Below are 26,265 nucleotides of genomic sequence, written 5' to 3'. Positions count from 1 at the left end.
ATTGGGACTTGATTTTATACATGATGAACAGATTGGATGGTGGAAAAGAGGGACTGATAGTATTTATTTATATTTTAAATTAGCTTTTATTTTTCATTTTCATGCTAGCTTTATTAACTTTATGTGCTTTTTAAAAAATATTTATTTATATATATATTTATTTATTAATATATTTTTGTTTCAGTTTTAGTAATTTTAGTACTTCAACTTAAATCAAAATTAGATGTGTTGCAATAAGTTTTTAAGTTTACATTTAGGTTTTTTATATTTATATTTTATTTCAGTGACCAAAAACAGTTTTTTAAGTTTTATTTGACAACACTGTATCAGATTGTTGAAGTTGTTCCGGAGGCGTAACAAGCTATTTTGTTTCATGTTGACTTTAAAGCCGCTAGCCATATAATCACATGTGAATGAATGAAAAGAAAAGGCAAAATAAATGAAATATTAGAATTACTATTTATATATATATAAAACTACCTTTAAAATTAAAATTTACCTTAAAAATAATAAAATAGTCAAATAAAGTGCATTTGTCAATTTATATTTTGTAATATCTCACTACAAAAAAAGTTTGTTTTCAATATAAGAACTCAAATTAAGCAAGCAAACAAACAATTAAAACATATAAAAAAAGAAATATTTAAAAAAGAAATTATCCCGCGAACTCCATGTAACGTCAGTGTGGTGAATAGAACTACATTTCCCACTGTGCATTTCGCGTGTCACGTGACGCGTGGATGTTTTATGATTTTATCCGCATGTAGCGGGACACAGTGACCCTGAAGTGAATCGGGGTGATTTAATTTGTCTTGTTGGAGTGTTTGGGGTGTTTTTGCGCTGATGGGGGCCGCGGACAGCAGGAGCAGATCTGTGTCTTACGGACTCGATGAGCAGGACAATGTCACGGTCATACACGGAGTAAAGGTGACGGACACCACAACATCTGCACTTCAAATACAGAATAATAATCATGTCCTGTGTGATGCTACTGTAGTGGCATATTCTGTTGTAATTGTGCTTTTATGAACAGAAGCCTGTTGTAACTGTACCTCTGTTGAACTTTAGCGGCTCTGAGAAAATGAAAGTATCAGTTTTTCACTGGTTTCATTGATTCGTATGTGATATAATGATGAAATCTGCTCTTTTAAAGCATTGTTCTCATGTTTATCCTCATGGCTTGTTTGCTGGGATCTAATGTGCTGTGAAATATAAACCTGCACAGTAATTTTATCTGCTCTCACTCAAGGTCAACGACACAAAACAGTTCAATCTGATCTGTGAACAGTGAGAGCTGTGTTATTTAATTTAATTTTTTATTTTATTTTGAGAGCTGTATGTTTATTTGGTTTAATAATTTATTTTGTTTGTTTTTGGTCATTTGTCTGAATTTATATACCCAGATATGCCCCTGAAAAAGGGAATCATAACTCAGTTGATGTTATTTTAATGCGAGTGTATCTGTGCTGTCAGTTGTCTGGTGATGTTCTTCAGCGGATGCGGGAGGCTGGATCATCATCATCATCATCATCATCATCATCACCCAAAGCAGAGAGTGCCAAACCTGAACCAGGTACGACCGCTTGTGCTCCTCTCTTCAGCAGCACTCGTTTATATCTCATATTTGACTGTGTTATGCTGATATTTCAGGGCCGTCCAGACCATCTGCTTCAGAGACACAGGACGAGGTCAGAAGACGGTTAGTGTGTTATATAGTTTCATCAGTATTTCTGAAGACATTCTCTGACATAATAACTACTGCAACTCTGTTAAAATTCAGTAGATTTTGTTGTAAAACTTTTTGTTTTTTGTTTTTCAATTTAAATTTTTTTTTACTTTTTGTTATGTGTTTTTGTCTTTTTTAATAGCTTTAGTTTTAATTAATGATAATAACCTTGGAAAAAGCATTACGTCTAATGCTACTATGATGCATAAATATTTGGCAGTTTTTAAATAGAATAAAATATTTATTTATTGCGATTATTATGCATTATAATGATAAACAAAGAATTGTGAGCCACGTTCACTACAATCAAGGCTAGTTGGCTCAGTCAACATGACCAGTTTTTTAATGTTGTTTAATGGTCATGCAATTAGTGTCTGTCTGTCCCTGTAGCTGATGTGTGTGTGTGTGTGTGTGTGTGTGCGCTGGCTGTAGGTTCGAGCGTGAGCAGGCTCTGGTCCAGGAAGAGTTGGCCCGGATCAGCCGTAGAGAGAGAGAGATGGCGAGAGACGATATAGTGACAGCAAAGACACGGCAGGAACTCGACAAAACACACAATCTGGTGAGAAACACACACACACACACACACACGCTTTCTCTCGTTTCTCTTCTGCTTTCATTATCCTGACACTGTCTGTCCTTCTCTGACATACATGCAGTATGCATTTTAACATGCCTTACTTTGAAAACATGATTCCTCATTTTATAAAAGAATATATTAATAATGAAGAACTTTCAAGCAATAACTCTCACAGATTTTTGTTTGTTTTCTCAAATATTTTTCATGATGATGAGGCATCTATCTTTCTGATCAGTTGACTTCGCAGTCCTCTGACCTCACATTTGCATGCTTCAGTGTTTAATTCAAATATATCTTTAATTTAAGTGATGTTTAAGTCACGCAGACACATGTAATTCAGATGTTCCTGCATCTATTTGAAAAGCAGCAGTATTAATGAGTGTTTTTCAGCAGTAGATGGCAGCAGGAGTGTTTGATGTAATGTTGCTGTTTGAGGTGATGCTCCTCGTTTAATTACAGAGTGTAATTTATAATAACCAGCTTCATTGTTAATTATAATTACCCTGTTTTGCATGTAAATCTTTTAGTGCTCACGATTGCAATCTTTTATTTTGCACGCTCTCTCTCTCTCTCAGTTCATTTTTCCCTCTCAGCTGATGTGTTTCTGATTACGATCAACATGTATATTCCGGCTCATTTAGATGCACAGACGTGTGTTAATACCCAGTTCATTAATTACTATAAACACTAAACGAGTGTAAAAGAACAGCAAACCACTGTAAGAAGCGTGGGATTCCCTACAGAAACAGAGACATTGATTTGGTGCAGTCATTAAAAACTTAAATTAAAATAGGCAGAAATTAAATTCAGTGCATCTGTCTTTCTGTCTTTCTTTCCTGCTCTGACTGAGGTTCATGGGCTGTAATGTTTCCTCATCATTTCTGTCGTTTCTCAGCCGGATGAGTTGAGTGTTCGGGTAAGAAGCAGCAGTCGTTTGCTGTGAATCTGAGTTTTATTGTAGTTTTTATGTGTCGTTGCTTTGTGCTGTGTGTGAATAAGACAACAGATACAGTCAGTCTCTTCATCAGAGCCTTTTTAAAGTCAACATGAAACTGTTCACAACCCATGTTACTAGAGGATGACAATATTTAACAAGAAAGTGTCACTGGGACTTGATTTTATACGCGATGAACTGATTGGATGGTGAAAAGTGTCTCTATAATGACTGATTAAAACTAACTGATTACAATAAGTGCGATTGATGCACTTATTTGAGTATTTTATACAATTATAGTTTTACTAATATTTTTATTATGTTTTTAATAATTTTGTTCAAGTTTAAGTAATTTAGCTTGAATTGTTTTGTATTTTTCTTTCTGGCTTTAATTTTTGTTTTAGAAATGTTAGTATTTCAACTCAAACTTATTGCAACATTTCTAATTTTCATTTAAGTTTAGGTTTTTCAATTAATATTTATATTTTATTTTATTTCATTTACCAAGAACATTTTTAATAGTTTAAGTTAACAGTAACAACATTGTCAAATGTGACCCTGGACCACAAAACCAGTCTTAAGTCGCTGGGGTATATTTGTAGCAATAGCCAAAAATACATTGTATGGGTCAAAATTATCAATTGTTCTTTTATGCCAGAAATCATTAGGATATTAAGTAAAGATCATGTTCCATGAAGATATTTTGTAAATTTCCTACCGTGAATATATCAAAACTTAATTCTTGATTAGTAATATGCATTGCTAAGAACTTCATTTGGACAACTTTAAAGGCGATTTTCTCAATATTTAGATTTTTTTGCACCCTCAGATTCCAGATTTTCAAATAGTTGTATCTCTGCCAAATATTGTCCGATCCTAACAAACCATACATCAATGGGAAGCTTATTTATTCAGCTTTCAGATTATGTATAAATCTCAGTTTTGAAAAATTGACATCCAGGGTCACAAATGTTGCTCCAGAAGTAATTGAGCAATTTTTTACATTTTGAGGAAGATGATAAAAAAAAAAAACAATTGTCATGTTAACTTTAAAGCTGCTAGCCATATAATCACACATCATGTGAATGAATGAAATCTTCATTTATCATTGTGTGTGTGTGTGTTTTGCTACTGTAAGTCTTCCAAATGCTTGTAGTCATATTTATTTCTCCAATTATATTTGTGTTACTGATGTGACAAAATGCACACAAATGCTGACTGAATGTGTATCGTCTGATACATGCATCTGAAGTGTGTCTTTTCATGCCGTCCCATCATACTTAGTTTGTGTTATTGTCCTTCATGTCAGTGTTAAGTCTGTCATCACAGAAAGCTCATTTCTCCCTGGCTAATCTCAGCATTATTCAGTGAGTTGGTGATGATATGAAGGTGTTTCTGTCCTCTTGCATGCTGCTGCGCTCTTTCTGTTGTGGATGGCTGCTTAAACTCCCAGTTTGCATCATATATCAGGTACATCAGAAGACATCAGATCTTCATCGTGTGCTGCTCCTCTCTGCTGCAGTCGAACATCTACCACGTTTGAAAGCCATCATTTTGTTGAATTGCAAATGAACAGATGATGTTGAGCAGGTTATTCTGTGTCTCTGTCAGGCCCGACAGCTGAAGAAGAAAGAAAATGAACTGAAACATCTGGAACAGTTTTACAAGGAGCAACTACATCTGATGGAGAAGAAGGTGTGTGATGCACAAACACTTCCTCACAAACCATTTTTAGATTTGAAGCCTGAATTTGGCCCATTTATGAACCTTTTTTCATTGCTAGAAATAAAACATGTCAGTTTTAACAGGTTTTATTATATTTGTGAGGATATTTACAAAATGTGGCCTTCAGAAGTACAAACGCACATCACTGCCACGTCTCTACAGACCGTCTCGTCTGTGATCTTACTGTAAATGCTTCAGGCTGAAGATAGTTTGTTTTCTCTGATGTGCTCACAGTCGTATTAAATATAGTTGGTGTGTGCATTTATAAATACATCTGTTTGCATAAATGCGATAACGTTGAGGTCAGGATGATTATGTGGCTTCATCTGAACCGCGGCGCTCTCGTGTCGCGTATCAACATCCTTTATGCTTCTTCTGATGAGCGATACGCCACTTTAATGTGTGTGTGACCGATACGGAGAGATGAACTGTGGGTGGAATCCAAATGTGTGATTTTATGCTTTTGAAAGTTGTTTTAGATCATTTATTAACCGCCTGAGGAATGAAAGCGAGAGAGTTTCAGCTTGTGTTTAGTTGATGTGCAGCAGAACACAAACCGTTTCATCACTGCAACAGAAAAATAAATGAATTTTTTGAGAACTCAAATAAAATTATAAAAACTAAGAATATATTTACTTCACATCAAAAGAAATGTTAAAATATGATCTTACAGAAGTCAGACTGGTGCTGTTTATTTTATTTTTAAACTTTATACAACTTTATTCAAATTAACTATATTTATTTTGAACTGTCTGAGCAAACAAGGCATCGCACAGTTGTATATTTTACATTTACGTTTATGCGTTTGGCAGACGTTTTTATCCGAAGCGATTTACATTGCATTCCCTGGGAATCGAACCCTTGACCTACTGGTTGAGCTACAGTCAAGAGGTTGTATGTTCAAAGGTTGCAAACGTTCGAATGTTCAAGACAAAGTCCTATGGGAATGCAACCTTTGAACCTTGGGATATCAACGCCACAATAAAGTTGTGTAAAGTTTAGAAATAAAATGAACTGTAAAACGATCAAAATTCCTGTGAATACAAACCTATGTGAACAGAAGTTGGTGCATAACATGTTCATGAGCTGTTTTTCAGATTAACATCTAGATTTGAAGTTAAATATTACTGTACAAAGGAAAGTGTATAAGTCAAGTGCTTTAAGTGGAATTTTGCACTATTTTTAATCATCATTTTTGTCTTCACACGTTTATTTTAAACTTAAATGAGCCATGTTGTGACAAAGTATAAATAATATGTGATCTTTTAGGTAATTTTAAGCATAAAAATTGAAATGAGCAAAATGTTGTGTTAGATGCAGTATACTGTGTGTCACAAAACAGGACATCAGCTTCTCAAACATATTTCATATTAGCTCATTATATCTGAAGTAGAGCTGAGGCTGTAGATGGATCATTATTCATGCGGTTTGTGCAGTACAGTGTCTGTACAGCTGCTCTCGCTCAGAATAAACAGACTTAGTTACGCTTTAGCTGTGTGTGTGTCTCTAAACAATAATTACACACAAATACACACTGCTCTGTAGTGCTTTCATAATTTGAGCAGAAAGACACTCAATATATTCTCTTCATCTCATTGCATAAAACACACACACAAAAATCATATTTTACCTAAAAGTTAAATAAATGAAAAATATTATATTATATTATATAAGCCTGCTTTTATGAACATTAAGACATTACATTTTTTTTGCATTGTTACAATACTTTTGTGAAATTTTAAAGACCCCCAAACATTCATGAAAACATGCCCAGTCATATTTCACCTCAAAATTAAGTAAATAAACTAGTAAGTAAAAAGTATTATATTATATTGTATTATATTATATTAAGAAAACAATTCAGAAGATAACAATAAGATAAGAGTTTCTGTATTATGACAATTTTAATGACCCACAAAAATGCAAAAATTAATAATAAATAAAAAATATTATATTATTATAATATATTATATTGATCGTAATTATTATTATATTAATCGTAAAAAAATAATTTAACATTTCAAAAAAATCATCTTAATGGTTCTAAAAACAGGTTTCGTTTCTTTTTGCAAAATCTGTTTTCTTGTTGATTTTAGCATGAAACATGAGCCAAAAAAAAAAACTTAATTGGCAAATTCTGAATTTGAGGCAGGATTCTCTGTTTGTCCAACCCATGGCAGACAAAGAAGTGTACAAGGAAACCTGTCTGAAAACAGTCATTATTTGTGCAATTTCATTTGGTGATGCCTGTGCACACTAGTTTTAAACACACACGCACACACAGTGGATGTGATGCTCTGCTTACACAAACACACACTCCTCCATCCCTGAATCTTTTCTCTTTCTCTGTCTCCTGCTCTATTGAGGTGAGACCTTTAATCGGCTCTCGTCTGCCATGTGTGCTTTATACTGCTGCAGTCTGTGTGTGTGATGCTTTAAATGACATTTTTAAGATTCAGCCTACACACACTAATCTGAAACGCTTTGGTTAAGCTCTCAGAGAGGAATCCAGAGCGTGACACAAAGGCATCACTCACACACACACACACACACACACACACAGAGGAACAAAGATCCTGATCCCACTGGCTTTCTCTTCTGCATGTCTATCTTCACTCTTCACACTGTAATGTAATATTCATGTCCCTCATCTTAAAAAGGGTTTTTGCTTTACACTCTGTCAAGCTTTTGCAAGAATAAATCAGACTCAGCTGCTCGTGTTATCAGATGAATCTCTGACGGCCGATCAGACTGATATCTGCTCCAATCTAAAAGAATTTAATTAGACATACAGGTGGAATTTCCTTCATTCTTCTTCATTATTGTTCATACAGTCAGAATACACAAATCTACATCACATTAAATGTGTCCTTTACTTATTTTCTGTTATTTTCCTCTAATGCTGCATGTAACAAACGAAGTAAAAGACACTGTAAAAACCTTTTTTTTTCAAAGTTGTGAATATTACAGATTATCAGTACGTTTTACAAGAAAATACTTTTTCAGTGTTTCTGCTTCAAGATTTCATGTTAATTTAATTAATGTGTTCCTTGCTGTTTCTTTGTAGCTAATTATGAAATTTACTAGCAATTTCAGAGTTTTGTTGTTTCTACACCAATTGTTCCTGTAGATACAATTCACTGCAGTTTCCTGCTGAAATCAACCCTATAGAGGCAGTAAAACACCTATGAATTGTATTCCTTTGTAACAGGAATCATGAATACAGAGGCAGATTTTCCATTAGTAAAGACTTATTTTTGCGTGGTTGCATGCACAACTCTATGTTATAACCTCAAAACACTTTTACCATGATGCATGATTTGTAAACTAATATATTTTGATGTTTGCATCACATAACCCGCACCATATGTATGGCTTTTCTGATGCAGTAAGCTTGCTCGGTAGCGCACCTGGTACATCATTGTGTTTGCAATGCAATGTGATCGGGTACGAGATCCTGTGAAACACGAGTCAAATTAAAAGAGCTCAAAGACTTGTAGAAGCATGATTAAATGGCATGATTGCTTTAGTAAGTGTGTTTTTCTTTCATTTGCTCTTAACACTGTCAGGTTTAGTGTAGGCGATACATTATTTTCAAATGCAATAGAGCATTAATCTTTTAGCACCACTCACCACCGGACATTTCATTTCAATTGTGAGTTTATGTCTCACAAGTCAGACTTTTTTCTTAGTATAAACTTAGAATTGAAACTTAGATATAAACTTGCAAAGAGTTAAAAGGTAAGATAAAAAGTTGCATTTACCTTTTTATTTTTTGTGACATGTAAACTAAAAAAAAAAGTCAAAATTGTGAGATGTAAACTCAAAATTGTAAGTGTGAGAAATATAATTCTGAGTAAAATGTCCCAATTGTGAGATAGAAACTCGCAATTACAGAGAAAAAAGTAAGATTTGTGGGATTGCATGATAGTAATTCGCATTTGCAAGTTACAAAGTCAGAATTGCGAGACACAAACATGCAATTGTAAGGAAATGAATTCATCTCAATTGGACTTTATAACTCGCAATTGCAAGTATATATCTCACAATTCTGAGAAAAGAAGTCAGAATTGTGAGATATCAACTCAATTGTGATTAAAAAAATAGAAAAATAGTCAGAATTGTGAGATAAAAAGTCATTGTTTATTCAGTGGCAGAAACAGGCTTCCATGCATTTCACTTTAAACGTTTTTAAAGCAATATAAATATAATTTTTCAGTGGTTGATTGACAGGCGAGTTGGCGGCGTATTTAAGCCCAGCTGGTGTATGACCGACCTTCAACGCTGAAATGTGCATGAAATAATGTCATGTGTTGTTTCACTGCTGAAAAAACATTGAAAAAATGTAAATGAATGTTAATGAAACGATGCTAAATGGTTGTAAAAAGCTTAACAAAATACCTCTAAATCAACACTGAAACTTTAACAAGCACGGTAAACGACTTTCACAACATGGTTTTTGTTCTGTTCCACCTTTAAATGAATTTGAGAGAGTTTATGCATGTGTTTGTTAAATGACACGTTCCCACCCGAACACATACAACACATCTGCTCCAGCTGTGCTGTCAGTGTATTTCATCAAAGAGACATAAACAATATACAGATGTGAGCACTCTTCACTTTTACTGAGGTAATGCCTCACACACAAAAACAGATCAGAGCAGAAAGACAGAGATGAAAACATCCAGAGACGCTTCAGTAGAGCTGAGAATCAGGTATTAATGAAGCGAGAAACGATAGAACGAGCCGAGAATCAAAAGATGGAGCGATTGCGAGAGAAAGCGTTATCTCTACGACATTATCTGAGCTTTACTTATTTGCTGTTTATCCCATTAGACTCTTACTTCTCTGAGGGAGGAATCATGGGATCTCAGCGGCAGCAAACTGTGAAACCTCACGTCTCTTATTAGAGGTGTTTGATAAGACATTCATTATTACTAGTTAGTGATTTGAACAAACTCCTTAAAGAGAGAGTTCACGAAGTCACAGTTCTGGTAATAATCACTCACATTTCTGATGCTTTTTTTGTCCCTCTTATTTCTCTCTAACTCTTGCATCGGGTAATTGTAGATTTAATAAGATAACGGAGTCTAATTACTCCAGCTGCGTGATGATACAGACTGTGAGATGGTAATTACACTGATAGATTATAATCACTTTCAGGGTATTGTTTTTGTGTCTTGCTGGATTTAACAGCTCAGAGCTGAAGGAACGAGCAGATATTGCACCGATAAAACTCAACAGGCCATATTTCACACTTCTGCAACATTGATTTATTTCCCTGAAGTCCATTTATAATGTCAGTCAAGGTTTCTTATACCAAAACAGTCATAATTTAGGTTTTCATGACTATTTTCACCCCTAAGTATTAAATCTTTTTGAGACTGTACCTTTAAGATGACTTCTCCCATAGTAATTTCTGAACTGTTAAGTGCTATTTGAACACTATTGATTAATATTTTGAATTAGTTCTTATTTTTATATTTTTTTTATAGTTCTATTTTCAGTTTTTTATATATATATATATATATATATATATATATATATATATATATATATATATATATATATATATATATATATATATATATATATATATATATTATTATTATTAATTTTTTTTCAATTCAGTGCAGTCAATTTTGTTGGGTGTTTTTATCATTTTTATCATGTTTTCTCTAATATTTATATATTTTTTTCGTACATCTAATAAAAAAAAAAAATTAAACTTTGCCTTGACAGCTAGCTGAAATAAAGTAAAAATAAAATAACATTTATAATTTTATATTTTATTTAATTTCAGTTAACGTTTATTCTGTTTCAAATAACAAAAGTAATTTTTAATTTTTAACAACCCTGGTTTGAGACTTAATTTCTGAGAAGTGATAGTTTAGTATTATTTAGATACTGTTAATTAATGTCTTTGAATCAGTTTTTATTTTTATATTTTCAGTTTTCGTTTTAGTAATTTTGTTTTGTTTTGTTATTTTTAATAATATTTCTACAGAATTAATGTATTTTTATTTCAGTTTTTAGTCATTTTAGTACTTCAGTTTTTTAGCTTTAAGTTTTTCATCTAATATTAATATTTTATTTTCAGCTTTATTTCAAGTAGTTCCAGTAGTTTTAGTTAACTCTGACAACATTGCAAAATGGTTCATTCAGAAGCAGTTTAGTTTCAATTAAAACTAATGCAGTTTTGCGTTGTGAATGTTAGTTTATATCAGCCGTGTTTATTTAAGAAAAGCAAGCAAATCCTGAGATCCATCATACTAGTATTATTTGATCAGTTGTGAGTAGCAGATCATTTCTCTGGTAAAAGTTTATCTGAGGCAGATGCATTGAGTGAGATGTGATGGTGTCTCATGAATGTGAAGCTGTGAGGGTAATGTTCTGCACTGCTGTGTTTTGTAATTGTGGTAATTGTCGTGTAAATCCCATAAAACTCACCAAATAAAACGTTACGACGTCTCACTCGGTGTCCGCGGGCTGAGAGATGTGCTGACAGAGCTAGAAAATAATGGCACTGCTTTAATTGAACCTGTGAGGATGCTGAAGAGTTCCTCCACACACATTTCTGAGCGTTTATTGCATTGTGGGATTGGTTTAGAGAAGGTAACAGAAGCAGGAGATGGAGAAAAAAAATCATTATTGAACCAAAGCAAAGCAAGAATGAATTATGATATCTTTTTCCCCTCTCCTTTGAATTTTCATGATAAATGTGGCAGAAAATGCGTCCGTTTGGGACTGTAAACATGTGCTTGTTGTAAATGGAGAGTCTGCAGGAAAACAAATACATTATTTCATTGTGTATTTTATGAATGAATGCAGCTTAACGTGAATGAAGTCAGACTCTTTGTGTCTGTTTCTGCAGAACACTGAATACTATCAGCAGACTGCACACATGTACGAGCAGGAGGTGCTTAAAGCAGAGGCCACCGTTAAGTGAGTACAGAAATGACACGGGCCTTATTTCACTATCATACTATAGTTTTTAAAAATTTCAAATTTAATTTATTATTTTCATATTTTACATTTTTGTTTTAAATGTAGTTAAATTTTTAGTAATTTTGTTATGTGTTTTTGTTATTTGTATTCGTTTTTTTGTAGGTTTATTAATTGTTTTAGTATTTTATTAGTCTATATAATTTTTATTATTTTAGTTTTCGATTTAGTTACTTCAGTACATTTAAAAAATAAATGATATTCATATTTATAGTATAAATTAGTATTTAAAAAGTAAAAATAAGAAAACGTTTTATTTATTGTATTTTAGTTTTCATTTGAACTATTATAACCTTGGTTTGACTTAATTTACTAAGATAACATTTGAACCTTTAATGACTCATTTTTTTATGTAAAAGATCAGAAAGCTGTGTCTTTGTCGAGTCACAGACATGTCTACTCGATATCAATGCCAGACTTCATCTCTGAAGGACCTTCATGCTCTCTTTGTCTTACTTTTTGTGAGAAAGAGACAAAATCATGCAAATTCCTCTGCAGTATTTCTGTAGGCCACTAGGTGGCAGGACTGACTATTTTTAGTTTTTTAGTTTCCCTCTAGTCTGGTTCTTAGTTTAGTGTCTATCAGTCTTTGCACCTGTGATCTGTATTGTGTTCTTGAGCTGGTGTTTTCACAGTTTGAAGGCGATTGAGTGATTGAGTGGCATGAAACAGTTTTTTATGTGAATGTGTTGATTGTAGTCAGTGTAACTGTTGATGAAGCCTCTGTCTGTGTGTCTGTGACGCTCAGGCCTCGTCGTGTGAGTCCCGTCTGCCCTGAGCTGCAGTCGCAGGTGTTGAGCTGCTACAGACTGAACCCACAGCAGACGCTGCACTGCTCACAGCTGGCCAAAGACTACATCAGCTGCATCAACACCTCCAAGAAGGTATTACAAAATATTATTATTATTCTTACTGTATATAGCATTAAAGGGACCATGCACAGTCAACCAGTCTTTAATTGGTAAAAAATAAACGCGGATGGTGCAGTATGTACTATTATAGTGTTTATTAATATTCTGAATTTATTAATTTACTTTTAAATTAATTTGCTTTTATCATTTTTAATACTTTTTTTTATACTTCTGTTATTATTTCAGATTGCTAAGGCAACATTTCTAAGATTTTTAATATATTATTATTATTAATATATATATATATATATATATATATATATATATATATTATTTTTATTTCTGATTTATTTTAATCACCAAAAATGATTTTTGGTAGTTTTAGTTAACATTAACAGGTGTGGTGATAACAATTGTAATGTATAGTTGAAAAGATGGATGGCTATTTTGTACTTTTTACATAGAAAAGAGTTTACTGTTTGAAATGTAAGAAACCCGACCTGATGATATTGCAATTTGAGTCTAATCAGACCATTGCTGATAATAAAACAACATGATAATACTGGCCGATAGTGATATTTTATTCATATTTCTCTCCATTGTGTAACGAAGAGCTAGTTCATTTTAAAACATGCCAGAGTAATTTTCTCTGCAGGAAATAAGAAGCAGCGTCCACTGCTGTGTGTCTCGTCTGATGAGTGTGTGTGAATGAGCAGAGCTTCTACCAGACTCATTTTAATACTGGATCATTCATGCATCTCACACACACAGTCAGATTACAACAGCTTTTATTAGAGATGATTTCTGTGTGTGTGTGTGTGTGTGTGTGTGTGTGTGTGTGTGTGTGTGTGTGTGTGAATCTGGCGCAGTGGCCGTATGCCAACTAGAGCGGGCAAACTGCCACACTGCTACTGAAGTGAAACACAGTGCTAATGAAAGACATTTACATTAGAAAGAATGGTCTACAGCTAAAGACTGAGCGGAGCTCTCCATATCACCGGCATACTCTGCTTTAGCTGATATATAGCTGTCTCTTTGTCATTAGTTTAGTATTTAAAAAAAACTACTACTTCATTTTTTTGGCTTGTTTTGAGAAAACCGACATAAGTCCAAATCATGAAATAAAAAATAATTATGGCATAAAAAGTTGAAATTATGACAGTCATAATTATGGCATGTCTCAATTACCAAAAAAATCCTCTACTTTTTATATCATAATTTTGACTTTGTCATAATTAGCCTTTTTTAAAATCTCAATTATTTGTATTTCAACACTTTATCTCAGAATTTATTTTTTATCTCATAATTACGACATCTCATTATGGCTTAGTATCTCATAATTGTCCAAATTTGCCTTTTTGTCATAATTATGGCTTTTTATCTCATTATTTCAACTTTCTTGCCATAATCATGGCTTTTCATCTTATTTATACTTTTTAGCTAAAATTATGGTAACAAATTGTCATAATTTGACTTTTTGTCATAATCATGGCTTTTTATCTCATTATTTCAAGTTGTGTTTTTCTCATTTATTTATCTCAATTTGGACCGTTTATCATAATTATGACTTAAATTAAATTTTGATAAAATTGAGATACTTTTATCTCAAATTTGGCCTTTTATCTCATAATTTTGATTTCATAATATCAACTTTTTATCTCACAATTATATTTATTAATTTCAAGTTTTATCTCATAATGAGTTTTTGTCTCATAATGTCAGCTTATGATTTATGACAATATTATGACTTGCTATCTCGTTTGGACATTTGTCTCATTATGACTTTGTATCGATCAATTTTGACAAACAAAATCATAATTATTTTATAATCTCATATTTTTGGCTTCATTTTATAATTTCAAACATTTACGTAATAGTCTTAACTAAGATTCTATCTCATAATTATGATTTACTGTATTTTATAATTATGATTTATCTCGTTATGACTCAGTATCTCATAATTTTGACTTTTTATGTCATTATTTTCCAAAGCTGGATTTCTTGTTCTTATGTGTTAGACATGGGCTTCCACAGACTCGAGCCAGAGACTTTTCACAGCAGACAGAAAGAGACACACTAGTGAAAGCTCAGAAGACCTTATCAACATCCCCCAAAACATGTTAACATTGTTTTTTTTACTTCAGAAAATTAAAAAATCAACATCGTGTCAGACTGTGGTAAAACCACACAAGCTCATATGATATTCTGCCTCAAACAAGAGATCACTTTCACATCCGGATGTGTCCAGCTGTTTAAGATTGTCATATCAGGTTCAGGGTGATAGACGCTTCAGAAGACGGAGCAGATCAGCTTGAAACAGCCCCGTTAGCGTTAGAGGTCTCGCTGCGCTGGGTGATTGAAAGAGCGCTGATAATGAAGGAAACGCGTGTCAGGACGATCCTGAGATCATGAAAGCGTCTGACATTTCTCATGTGGCGTCCTGCAGCTGTGTGATTGATTCAGATGATGAAGCTGACAGCCATTGTTTGCTCCAGAACTGAGATGGTCGCAGTATCGCGCTCATATCTCTGAGCAGACAGTAGACGTCCTCTGACCTTCATATTTGTAAGGCTTTCACGCTGAACCCGCTGACATCCGAAGCTAAATATGGCACATGAACGTCTCGTTCTGGAAATTTCCTATTGATTGCCGTCAGACACACAGACTGTACCGGAAGAGAAATGCCACATGAATCGAGAGTCTTTGTTGTCATTCTGTCATTCACCATCTTTTCTAGTCTGTGCCACCTCTTCCTGTCTGCCACTTCCTGTTTGCACTCTTTCTTATTCTTTATTCCAGAATATCTGAATGTTGTTTCATCAAGTGTCAAGTCAAGTCACTATTATTTGTACAGCGCTTTTAACAATGCAAATTGTGTCAAAGCAGCTTTACATCAGCTTGATATAAAGCTGGGTGGCTTTACATCAGCTTTACAGTATTTAGACGAAAAAATAGTGTGTCGAAACAGTCTCATTCTCTGTCATTCAAGTGTCTCTTTTCAACTTAAGACAAAACAGTAGTTAAAAGACATACTTGAAGAAGAAAATGAAGTTTTTCAAACCCAACAACAGACCTTTTGTCAGGGGAATATATATATATATATATATAAGAAATTTTATGTGACAATTACTATGTCACAATGTAGTTGGAAATGCAATAAATCAATGCAATGAATAAATATTACTTAAATATTTTACAAATCACATTTTATTTGATTAACGAATTTTATTATTTCTTAAATTATGTATAGTCTCTTTTATATATATATATATATATATATATATATATATATATATATATGTATATATATTTGTATATCTCTTCTGCCCACCAGGATCAAACATACAGTAAAAATAAATAAATAAATAAAAGATCAATAAGTCATGGCAACATGTTTTTTTTCCCCCATTACTTTAACTTAATCAAAATAATTGAACCAATTTCAACTTCATTGTCACATTATACAAGGTTCAACTTAATTTATGTCATTTATTTTACTGACTTAAAGTGCCCCTGTTATGGGTTATGAAAGTTTCATATTTTGGTTGACATGCATGCACTATCAAAAACCACTTTCATTTTCTTATAATATGCATTTATTTTTACCTTATTTGCTCCCAAACGATTCGCTTAACGATTCATTTTTCCAAACCCCTCCTTTGCGTGACACTATAATCTGCTTTGATTGGTCGATTTCATTTAAAGCAGTGTTTGTGAGCGCAGTGCTGCTTTGTGTACAGCGTTACCGGGGAAACGCCTATTTTTACGGCTCCAAAAGCAGCACCTAGTGGCAAAGAATGAATTTGCATTTTCTTTCAGACCAACGCGAAAATCAAGTTTTCCTGGGTCTGCAAGCGCAACAAGTGGGCGGGCAATATGCTAATGTTTCATGTCGACGTCAACATGAAGTGGCTTGGGATTAATTTTAAAAACAACTCGTTTCAATGACTCAGAGTCGACTCTTTCTTTTGAGGTGCGTTCAACTTGAAGCACGGCTACAGACGGCGGTCAACGAGAGTAGCTGGTTACAGTCGGGGGCGGAATTGAAAGCGGAGCCATCAAGTCAAACACTTTCTGCTCCCGATAGTGACTCACGGTGTTTGCATACTCTATCACAGACGGAGAGAATAAAATGCAATATTTGTCAAATACACAGACATTTCAAAAACACTTTTTATATACTGCTTAATACAGCGTCATCTGTTCAAGAATAAAGTTCAACATAATACTTATAAAGTGGTGGTATATATGCTTTTATCAGTGTTTTATGATAAACGTGACTCAATATAACATTGCGACTACAGTTAAAAAAGCATTAACTGTTGTAAAAAACAAAGATTTGTGAGCATTATTGGAATTGAAGATGTTAGAACAAACCCGAAACACGTCATCGTTGTCATGTGATGAGTTTAGCCAATCGTGAAACAGCTGTCATCATCAGCACTCCTGCAGTCGCTCTGGAGAAACTGCGGCGACTGACTGCTCTCGCGGTGCTTTGATGCCACACGTGACAGTCTCGCGGCGTTGGCGCCGTCTCAAGTTGGATAAAATTTTGAACCGGCATGCACTGCTTCAAGTCAGAATTTGATTGATCTGGACAGCGCTGTGTCGTCGAACGCACCTCATAACTTTATACACGGTGCACTTTCAGATTTAAAACCCTGCGGGATGTTTTCATTCAGTTGGAGCTGTGTTACACACTGCATGAAATCTCATTTTCAGAAATCCACAATAGGGGCACTTTAAAATATAATATACTTTAAGTCAGTTTAATATGAAATTAAGTTGAAAGGACTTGAACAGCCAATTTTATTCCACGTATTTTAAGGCAGCAACTACCATGCTGTAATATTGTGAAATATTATTATATTATCTGTGTGAATATATTGTAAAATGTAATGTTATTGCTGTGACACAAAGCTGAATGTTCAGCATCATTACTCCAATCTTCATTCGTCTCATTTCTGTCGTCATACTGTCTGATGTTTTTGGAGCCAGTGTCTCTTATTCCTGTATTGTGTCTAAATATCCTGTGAGTGAGTCCCATCATCTGTGCGGGACAGTAATGATGGTCCATCAGCAGTAATAAAGTAAGCGTCTGGTCGGTCAGCGCAGGTGTGTGTGCGTGTGTGTGTGTGTGTGTGTGTGTGTGTGTGCTGCTCATTGATGAATCTGCGGGTCGGGTCATTAATCTACAGCGGTGTCTGCAGGACGAGGATGAGGACAGGAGGAAGGTGGTTAGTGGTTCCTGATGCCCGCAGCGCTGCTCTGCTCAGGCTGGCATCTTCATTTTACGCTCCTGTGGCTTGATTGGGACGCTGTGTTCCAGCTGTGGCCGTTTCTCTGTGCTGTCGGCTGAGGATCGAAGATGTGCGGCTTTGTTCCAACATCAGTGTCGTACCTCGAGCAGACTGAAGCACAGCGTTAAACTCCAGCCTCACTGTGAAAATCATCTTTCTCGGAGTCATTTATTTATATATATATATATAAAGTTTACTGCATTAATTTATCATGAATATTTATATACTGCATTAATGACATTATTTTCATGATAATGTAATAGCTTTAAATTCATTCAAGTAATACTGTAATGTAACAAACGCTACCTTTGAGTGAAATTAGAAATTCAGTTTGTAAATAAATAAACAAATAATTAATACATACATTAATAATATAAAAATATAATTTAAAACGTAATTATTAATAGCTTCAAAAAATTATTTATAACTTAAAATATAACAACATAAGTTTATAAAATGTGTCTCTAACGTGTTATTTAAGTATCATTGAGATACTATTATAGTTTTTGATAATATATTAAATCCGTTTTTTATTGTTATTCACTGCTTTTATTTTATTTTTAATTCAGTTTTAATAATTTTGTTGTGTCAGTTTTTTTACTACAAGTTAAAATAAAAAGCTGGGTTTAGGTTTTTGTATTTTGTTTTATGTCATTTTTGCATGTGTGTGTGTGTGCACGTGTTTTTGTGACATTTGAGGACACAAATTTGTATAATGAAATGGGTATGACAGGTATTACAAGGAGAAGGTGATTTATGAGGACATTGCCCCATGTCCCCATATATCAAAAGGCTTATAAATCATACAAAATTCGCTTTTTTTTTTTTGTTTTGTTTTTTTTGTTTGTTGAGAAAGTAAAAATGCACAAAGTTTCCTGTAAGTGGTGGGTTTAGGTGTAGGGTTGGTGTAGGCGATGGAAAATACAGTTTGTACAGTATAAAAACCATTAAGCCTATGGGATGTCCCCACTTTTCACAAAAACAAATGTGTGTGTGTGTGTGTGTGTGTGTGTGTGTGTGTGTTGTGGTAAGGGCAATTCTAAAAGTGAAGTTGAGGATCAGGTCACAGTAAGTTCCTCGGGTCGTCAGATAAGAGCGTCGCTCCTCGCTGTGTGTTTGTGTGTTTGATCTCCGTCACGAAGGCATAATCGGTTTCTGAGTGAAGTGCAGGACTGTGTTCGTTTACACGCGAGCAGCTCATGATCCGGTGTTTTCTGCGGCTCGGTTCTCTGTAAATGCTGCACTACATGAACTTCATCTCTGCATCTGCTCTGAGTTTGACTCGCTTTAATGTGCGTTTGACAAAACATGCACCAGATCATCTTTACAAAATTTGTAAACTGGCTGTTGACAGCAAAAGAGAAGCTTGAAAGAATCCCTGCAGTTTTGATGGTTTGATGTTTGAAAATTGAATTAAGAAAGCAATATATACACTGTAAAAAAAGGTTGCCAGAATAATTTTGTAAAAAATACAGAAAAACTGTAAACACATTTACAGTATAAAACTATAATTTACAAACAGGGAAATTTGAATGTAAACCACTAAATTCAACAACACACACTGCTATTAAAATCTGTTTTGTACCTTTAACATACTGACAACCACCATAATAAAAAGAGGTGGTGAAAGAGAAAGCCACATGAAGAATCAAAGCTCAGCACAGGTAGCTTCGCCACAAGCAGAAGTATATACTGATATACAGAAGGTGCACGGAGTCATTCATGCAAACACAAAACACCATCGTGGTAACGCACATGATACTTAAATAATGCAATAAACTTTCATTAAACAACAGAAGATGTAACATAAAGCCCAAATGTACATAACTGATAACAAAAACTATTAAAAAACATGATTATTTAAACAAAATACTTTCAAATGTGGAGTGTCAGGCAGGGAATTCTGGGAATATCAGTTTACAGTTTTTGACTGTAAATTATACAGTGAGGAAAATAAGTATTTGAACACCCTGCTATTTTGCAAGTTCTCCCACTTAGAAATCATGGAGGGGTCTGAAATTGTCATCGTAGGTGCATGTCCACTGTGAGAGACATAATCTAAAAAACAAAATCCAGAAATCACAATGTATGATTTTTTAACTATTTATTTGTATGATACAGCTGCAAATAAGTATTTGAACACCTGTCTATAGCTAGAATTCTGACCCTCAAAGACCTGTTAGTCTGCCTTTAAAATGTCCACCTCCATTCCATTTATTATCCTAAATTAGATGCACCTGTTTGAGGTCGTTAGCTACATAAAGACACCTGTCCACCCCATACAATCAGTAAAAATCCAACTACTAACATGGCCAAGACCAAAGAGCTGTCCAAAGACACTAGAGACAAAATTGTACACCTCCACAAGGCTGGAAAGGGCTACGGGAAATTGCCAAGCAGCTTGGTGAAAAAGGTCCACTGTTGGAGCAATCATTAGAAAATGGAAGAAGCTAAACATGACTGTCAATCTCCCTCGGACTGGGGCTCCATGCAAGATCTCACCTCGTGGGGTCTCAATGATCCTAAGAAAGGTGAGAAATCAGCCCAGAACTACACGGGAGGAGCTGGTCAATGACCTGAAAAGAGCTGGGACCACCGTTTCCAAGGTTACTGTTGGTAATACACTAAGACGTCATGGTTTGAAATCATACATGGCACGGAAGGTTCCCCTGCTTAAACCAGCAACATGTCCAGGCCCGACTTAAGTTTGCCAATGACCATTTGGATGATCCAGAGGAGTCATGGGAGAAAGTCATGTGGTCAGATGAGACCAAAATAGAACTTTTGGTCATAATTCCACTAAACGTGTTTGGAGGAAGAAGAATGATGAGTACCATCCCAAGAACACCATCCCTACTGTGAAGCATGGGGTGGTAGCATCATGCTTTGGGGTGTTTTTCTGCACATGGGACAGGGCGACTGCACTGTATTAAGGAGAGGATGACCGGGGCCATGTATTGCGAGATTTTGGGGAACAACCTCCTTCCCTCAGTTAGAGCATTGAAGATGGGTCGAGGCTGGGTCTTCCAACATGACAATGACCAAGCACACAGCCAGGATAACCAAGGAGTGGCTCTGTAAGAAGCATATCAAGGTTCTGGCGTGGCCTAGCCAGTCTCCAGACCTAAACCCAATAGAGAATCTTTGGAGGAGCTCAAACTCCATGTTTCTCAGCGACAGGCCAGAAACCTGACTGATCTAGAGAAGATCTGTGTGGAGGAGGCCAAAATCCCTCCTGCAGTGTGTGCAAACCTGCTGAAAAACTACAGGAAACGTTTGACCTCTGTAATTGCAAACAAAGGCTACTGTACCAAATATTAACATTGATTTTCTCAGGTGTTCAAATACTTATTTGCAGCTGTATCATACAAATAAATAGTTAAAAAATCATACATTTTGATTTCTGGATTTTTTTTTTTAGATTATGTCTCTCACAGTGGACATGCACCTACGATGACAATTTCAGACCCCTCCATGATTTCTAAGTGGGAGAACTTGCAAAATAGCAGGGTGTTCAAATACATATTTTCCTCACTGTAAATATATATATGTATGTATGTATATAATTATAATTATTTTTATTTTTTTAACTGCAGCCCATGTTTCAACATCAGGAATGACTGTGAATTCTGACAATAACAGGAAAAGCAGAAATGATATAATCATCAGTTTTGTTCAGCTCACTGCAGTTTTCTGTGGTTCATTGTGTGTGTGTGTGTGTGTGTGTGTGTGTGTGTGTGTGTGTGACTATAGCGTGTACTGCTCAAACTAAAGTCAGGAGAAGGTGAGCAACACATGAGCGCTGGAATTGATGAAGGAGGTTTATTATGGAAATCAGCGCTTGTTGACATGACTTTGTTCATTCTCTGCAGAACTTGCTGGTGAACCACGGATGAAGATGATGATGGTTGGTGCTGAAGAAGAGGAGCCGCATTAGAGGATGTTTGTGTGTGTGTGTGTGCGTATCAGGATTGTGTTGGTTTGTTGAGCTGATCTTCATTTACTGTGAGCAAATAAAGTCTCTTCAGCGTCTGTTTCTCTCTTCAGTCTCTCGTTACTCTGTTAGCTTTCCAAACAGTGACAGTGAAGAGTGTTCATCAGTCTGAAACTCTGTTTTCTGACGATCCGCACAGATGAATATGATTAAACTCAACCATTATGGAGGCAAAAAATCGTCTTTGTCCACTGCCGTGTGCTCTGAGAAAATGCATTTTCACTAATATTTCAATAGTTTATGCATTTTTTAACCTATAAATCTCTAATAGTTCAGTGTAGCTTGTGCATTTTTAAATCATTATTATTTCAGTGGAGTTTATGCATTTTGGAACATAAATCAGTAATATTTCAGTGGAGTTTATTAATTTTTAAATCACTAATATTTCAATAGTTTATGCATTTTTGAACATATAAATCAGTAATATTTCAGTGGAGTTTATTAATTTTAAATCACTAATATTTCAATAGTTTATGCATTTTTGAACATATAAATCAGTAATATTTCAGTGGAGTTTATGAATTTTTAAATCACTAATATTTCAATAGTTTATGCATTTTTGAACATATAAATCAGTAATATTTCAGTGGAGTTTATGAATTTTTAAATCACTAATATTTCAATAGTTTATGCATTTTTGAACATATAAATCAGTAATATTTCAGTGGAGTTTATGAATTTTTAAATCACTAATATTTCAATAGTTTATGCATTTTTGAACATATAAATCTCTAATAGTTCAGTGTAGTTTGTGCATTTTTAAATCATTATTATTTCAGTGGAGTTTATGAATTTTTAAATCAATATTTCAGTGTATATGCATTTTTAAATCACTAATATTTCAGTATAGTTGATGCATTTTTGAACATGTAAATCTCTTAATATTTCAGTGTAGTTTATGCATATTTAACAGATAAATCTGTAATATTTCAGTATAACTGATGAATTTTAAATAATATTTGCTTCGGCTGTGTGAGACAATAAAAGATCTACAGGAATTGGCATAAAGATCATTTAACAATCTTTGCATTTGCATTTATATGTTCAAAAATGTAGCAATCAGTGATGTTTTCTCTCTCCATCGGTTGCTTTTTATACTTCGACTGACTTTTTCTGGCCTGTACAAACGCAGGTTTGATTTCTGAGACCGTGAAATACGACACATGCGTGTTCTGTGATAATTGAGTGTTTGATGAAGTTCCTGCGAGAGATCTGTGTGACGTGATTTCCATGCATTGCGTCTCTGGCACAGACTCACTCTTGTGTTCATGAGGAGCGGATGCTCAGGAGAGGACTGGCCTGTGTGCTTGTAGTCATGGTAACGCTGGTGGAGATGGATGAAGATAACAGGTCGGAAAATGGGATCTGGCGTTCCCGATGTGTCATATTGATCTCCAAAATCACAGAACGAGAGTGTTAAACCTTGATTCAAACGTGCAGCTGCAGAAATACAGTTTACTCGTGCGACTGAACATATGACTGCGCTTTATTATGTTTGCTGAGCCCATATTAAAATAATACCAGGATATGAATCTGCTGTCTTCTTTGAAGTAGAATATTATATGATATGAAGATGGTCAGACTTCAGGGTCAGAAACACTCAATAAAAGAAAGATCAGACTCTTTTTCAGGAATTGCTGCCCTTTGCATTACCAGGAAGAAATCAATATTTTCATTGTTTACACTCATTATTTCAACTCCATTATTAAACTATGTAGTCAGCTGACCCCCTAAAATATTTATTTGAAGTTTTTTTCTTTCTGTATTCATTTGAATTTGTTATATTTTTAGTTTTGTTTTGTGCTTTTATCACGTATTTAGTTTTTTAAATATACCTATATAGTTTTTTAAAATTAATTTTCACTTCAGTTTTAGTTATTTTAGTACATCGATTTAAACTAAATAAAAGTGAGAAATGTAAATTAAATTAAATTAGTAAAAATTTTTCTTTCTATCTTTTATTTTATTTAAATGTATTTTATTTCAATTAATTTTATTTCAAGTAACAAATGGTTTTAGTTAATAACCCTGTTAACTCTAATAACACTGATTTTAAGTTCATATTTTAATCATTTATCAACTGGTTAATGGTCACATGACATGCAGTTAATATTTTTAGTAAGTGTTTTATTTTGATTATTTTTATTTTCCAAATATGTATATATTTTTATTTGACTTTTTTTATGGTTTAATTCATTATTAGCCTTTCATCAACCCCAGTTTGGTAAACCCTGATTTATCGCAATGGATTTCAAATGTACTGTAACAAGATTGAGATAATATAATGTTTAATGCTTAATAACAAGTGCTACTTTGCAAGATAAGGTTGTAATTGGAGATGAAAGTCTAAGAATCAGCCTTTGACTGTACTGGTGGACCACTAATGTGAATAACATATTAACACTGGGAATATAAATATACAGTAATGCAAAAATATACAGTGTCAGAGACTCTCACTGACTTTCACCATCATTATGTGTTCATGCATGTAGTTACATATTCATTAAGGTAAACAAACAGAATATGTTACTGATTCACATAGCCTATTATTGGTTCACACAGCATCGGTTTCTTCAAAAATAACCGATGTTCACGTGAAGATCTTATATAGACTGCATCTGCATTCAAATGCCATTTAGATGAAACATGTTGATACGTGATGTGTGACATTTGAGGCAGACTCCAGCTCTGCTGGAAATATTCATATATCACACATTCTTTACCTCATCTGAAATATCACTGGAGCAGCTTTTATTGTATTACAAGTGAAATTGTAATTTCAAAAAGATTTAATTGAATTTACTTTAATATGGAATTTTTATTCTAATCTATTCCACTTTGCATATGTCATGAGGAGAGAATGAGGGTAAAACTTCATTCACAGCCCGAAGCCCAGAAACAGACGCAAAGTGAACAAATGCAAATGAGTTGAATGAAAGTTTCTCCACAGCAGGTGCAAAATGCCTTCAAACCATGAGAAAATGCAAAAACAGAGCTGTTGTGGACACACACACACACACACACACACACACGACACGGCGACAGACGAGTGTCTGTAAATCTGTAAATCTCTCAATAAACTTCTGTCAGAAGGGTTGGTGTGTGTGTGTGTCCTGTATTTGCATTTATAAGCATGCATTCACCATTAGAAAATCAAATTCCTCTGATGGCTTCCAAAAGTCAATGTAGTGATCCAGATTTCCTCCTGAAAGCGAGATTGGCTTTTTACTTTCTTTCAGTCTTCCTTTTAAACACTTTAACACTTTTTTAACGCTGTGTGTGTGATGGAATCTCATTTCACAGCTCATTTAACACTCGTGGAAGCATATTCATGAAAATAAAGCCTCTCCGCCGTCATTTCCTTTGAGCTCCGTGTTCTGCGCTCATTATGACGCTGTTTACTTGCTTTAGTTTAATGTAAAATAATTGGATCCGACTCGTTGCAGTAACGAGTATTTGATGGTGGATAGTTGGGCTGATGCACGACTGGAGGAAAACACAGTTTGAGTCTCGCTGAACTGTAATCTGCAGGAAATATTCGGCTTAATCACAGTTTGCCAGATAATAATGCAGATGCCAGACCGCAACATGCTCTCATGCCAACAAACATTATCTGATTATGATTATTATAGCCGGTCTGTCATTATCTTATTATCTTTCTAACAATTCACTTCGTATAAACTATGAAGCATTGCTCAATAAAGATGCAAAAAAGGAACATTAAAATGCAGTTTAAAATGATGTTTCTGCTCAAGATGAGGACAAATAACAGGTGCGAGAATGAAAGTAAAAGTAAAAGGCTATTAGAATAAATCAATTGTATAAATACATTTGTGCAGCAGCTGCTAACTTCAGGTCAGAATCAGTGGCAAAAGATCACAGAAACATTAATGCACAACAAACACCATTATTCATTTGAAGGTGCCTTGTTACAATAAATCTCAATTCAATCAGATGAACTAAAGCTATGATTATAAAACTGATTGAATGAGCCACAATCAAAGCTGTAAAATGCTTTAAAAATATGTGAAACATTAGTTACAAAACTATATTACTTGGTGCAAAAAAAGTATTCTGATTGCTATTATTTCAGAAATAAACTAGTAATAAAAAAGGATTTGAATAATACATTTGTCACGGCACTCAAGAGTTA

General features: G+C 34.3%; 1 protein-coding gene across 2 annotated transcripts; it reads left to right on the top strand.

Annotated features, from left to right (window-relative positions):
• Positions 1–699: 699 nt before the first annotated feature.
• Positions 700–22,169, top strand: chchd6b (coiled-coil-helix-coiled-coil-helix domain containing 6b). Of its 2 annotated transcripts, XM_058780338.1 has the most exons (9): positions 700–927; positions 1,474–1,573; positions 1,651–1,699; positions 2,159–2,285; positions 3,199–3,219; positions 4,849–4,932; positions 11,837–11,907; positions 12,716–12,851; positions 21,991–22,169. In XM_058780338.1, exons 1-9 carry the CDS (start codon positions 844–846, stop codon positions 22,012–22,014), a joined length of 696 nt encoding a protein of 231 aa, XP_058636321.1. In that variant the 5' UTR covers positions 700–843; the 3' UTR covers positions 22,015–22,169. The 2 variants fall into 2 exon arrangements, with proteins under 2 accessions (XP_058636321.1, XP_058636322.1); XM_058780339.1 differs by lacking the exon at positions 3,199–3,219 and having other exon boundaries at positions 701–927; positions 21,991–22,166.
• The last annotated feature ends 4,096 nt before the right edge of the window (positions 22,170–26,265 follow it).

This window comes from Onychostoma macrolepis, chromosome 06 (assembly GCF_012432095.1).
Source record: "Onychostoma macrolepis isolate SWU-2019 chromosome 06, ASM1243209v1, whole genome shotgun sequence".
NCBI lineage: Eukaryota > Metazoa > Chordata > Actinopteri > Cypriniformes > Cyprinidae > Onychostoma > Onychostoma macrolepis.
Note: the sequence above shows the minus strand (reverse complement) of the source record. Positions and strands in the feature narration are given on the sequence as shown.

Excerpts from the sequence above, each read along its gene's own strand:
- chchd6b (XM_058780338.1), top strand. The coding sequence starts at position 844 with ATGGGGGCCGCGGACAGCAGGAGCAGATCTGTGTCTTACGGACTCGAT. Across the intron at positions 2,286-3,198 it reads TCGACAAAACACACAATCTG|CCGGATGAGTTGAGTGTTCG; the intron begins GTGAGAAACACA and ends GTCGTTTCTCAG. Across the intron at positions 4,933-11,836 it reads TACATCTGATGGAGAAGAAG|AACACTGAATACTATCAGCA; the intron begins GTGTGTGATGCA and ends CTGTTTCTGCAG.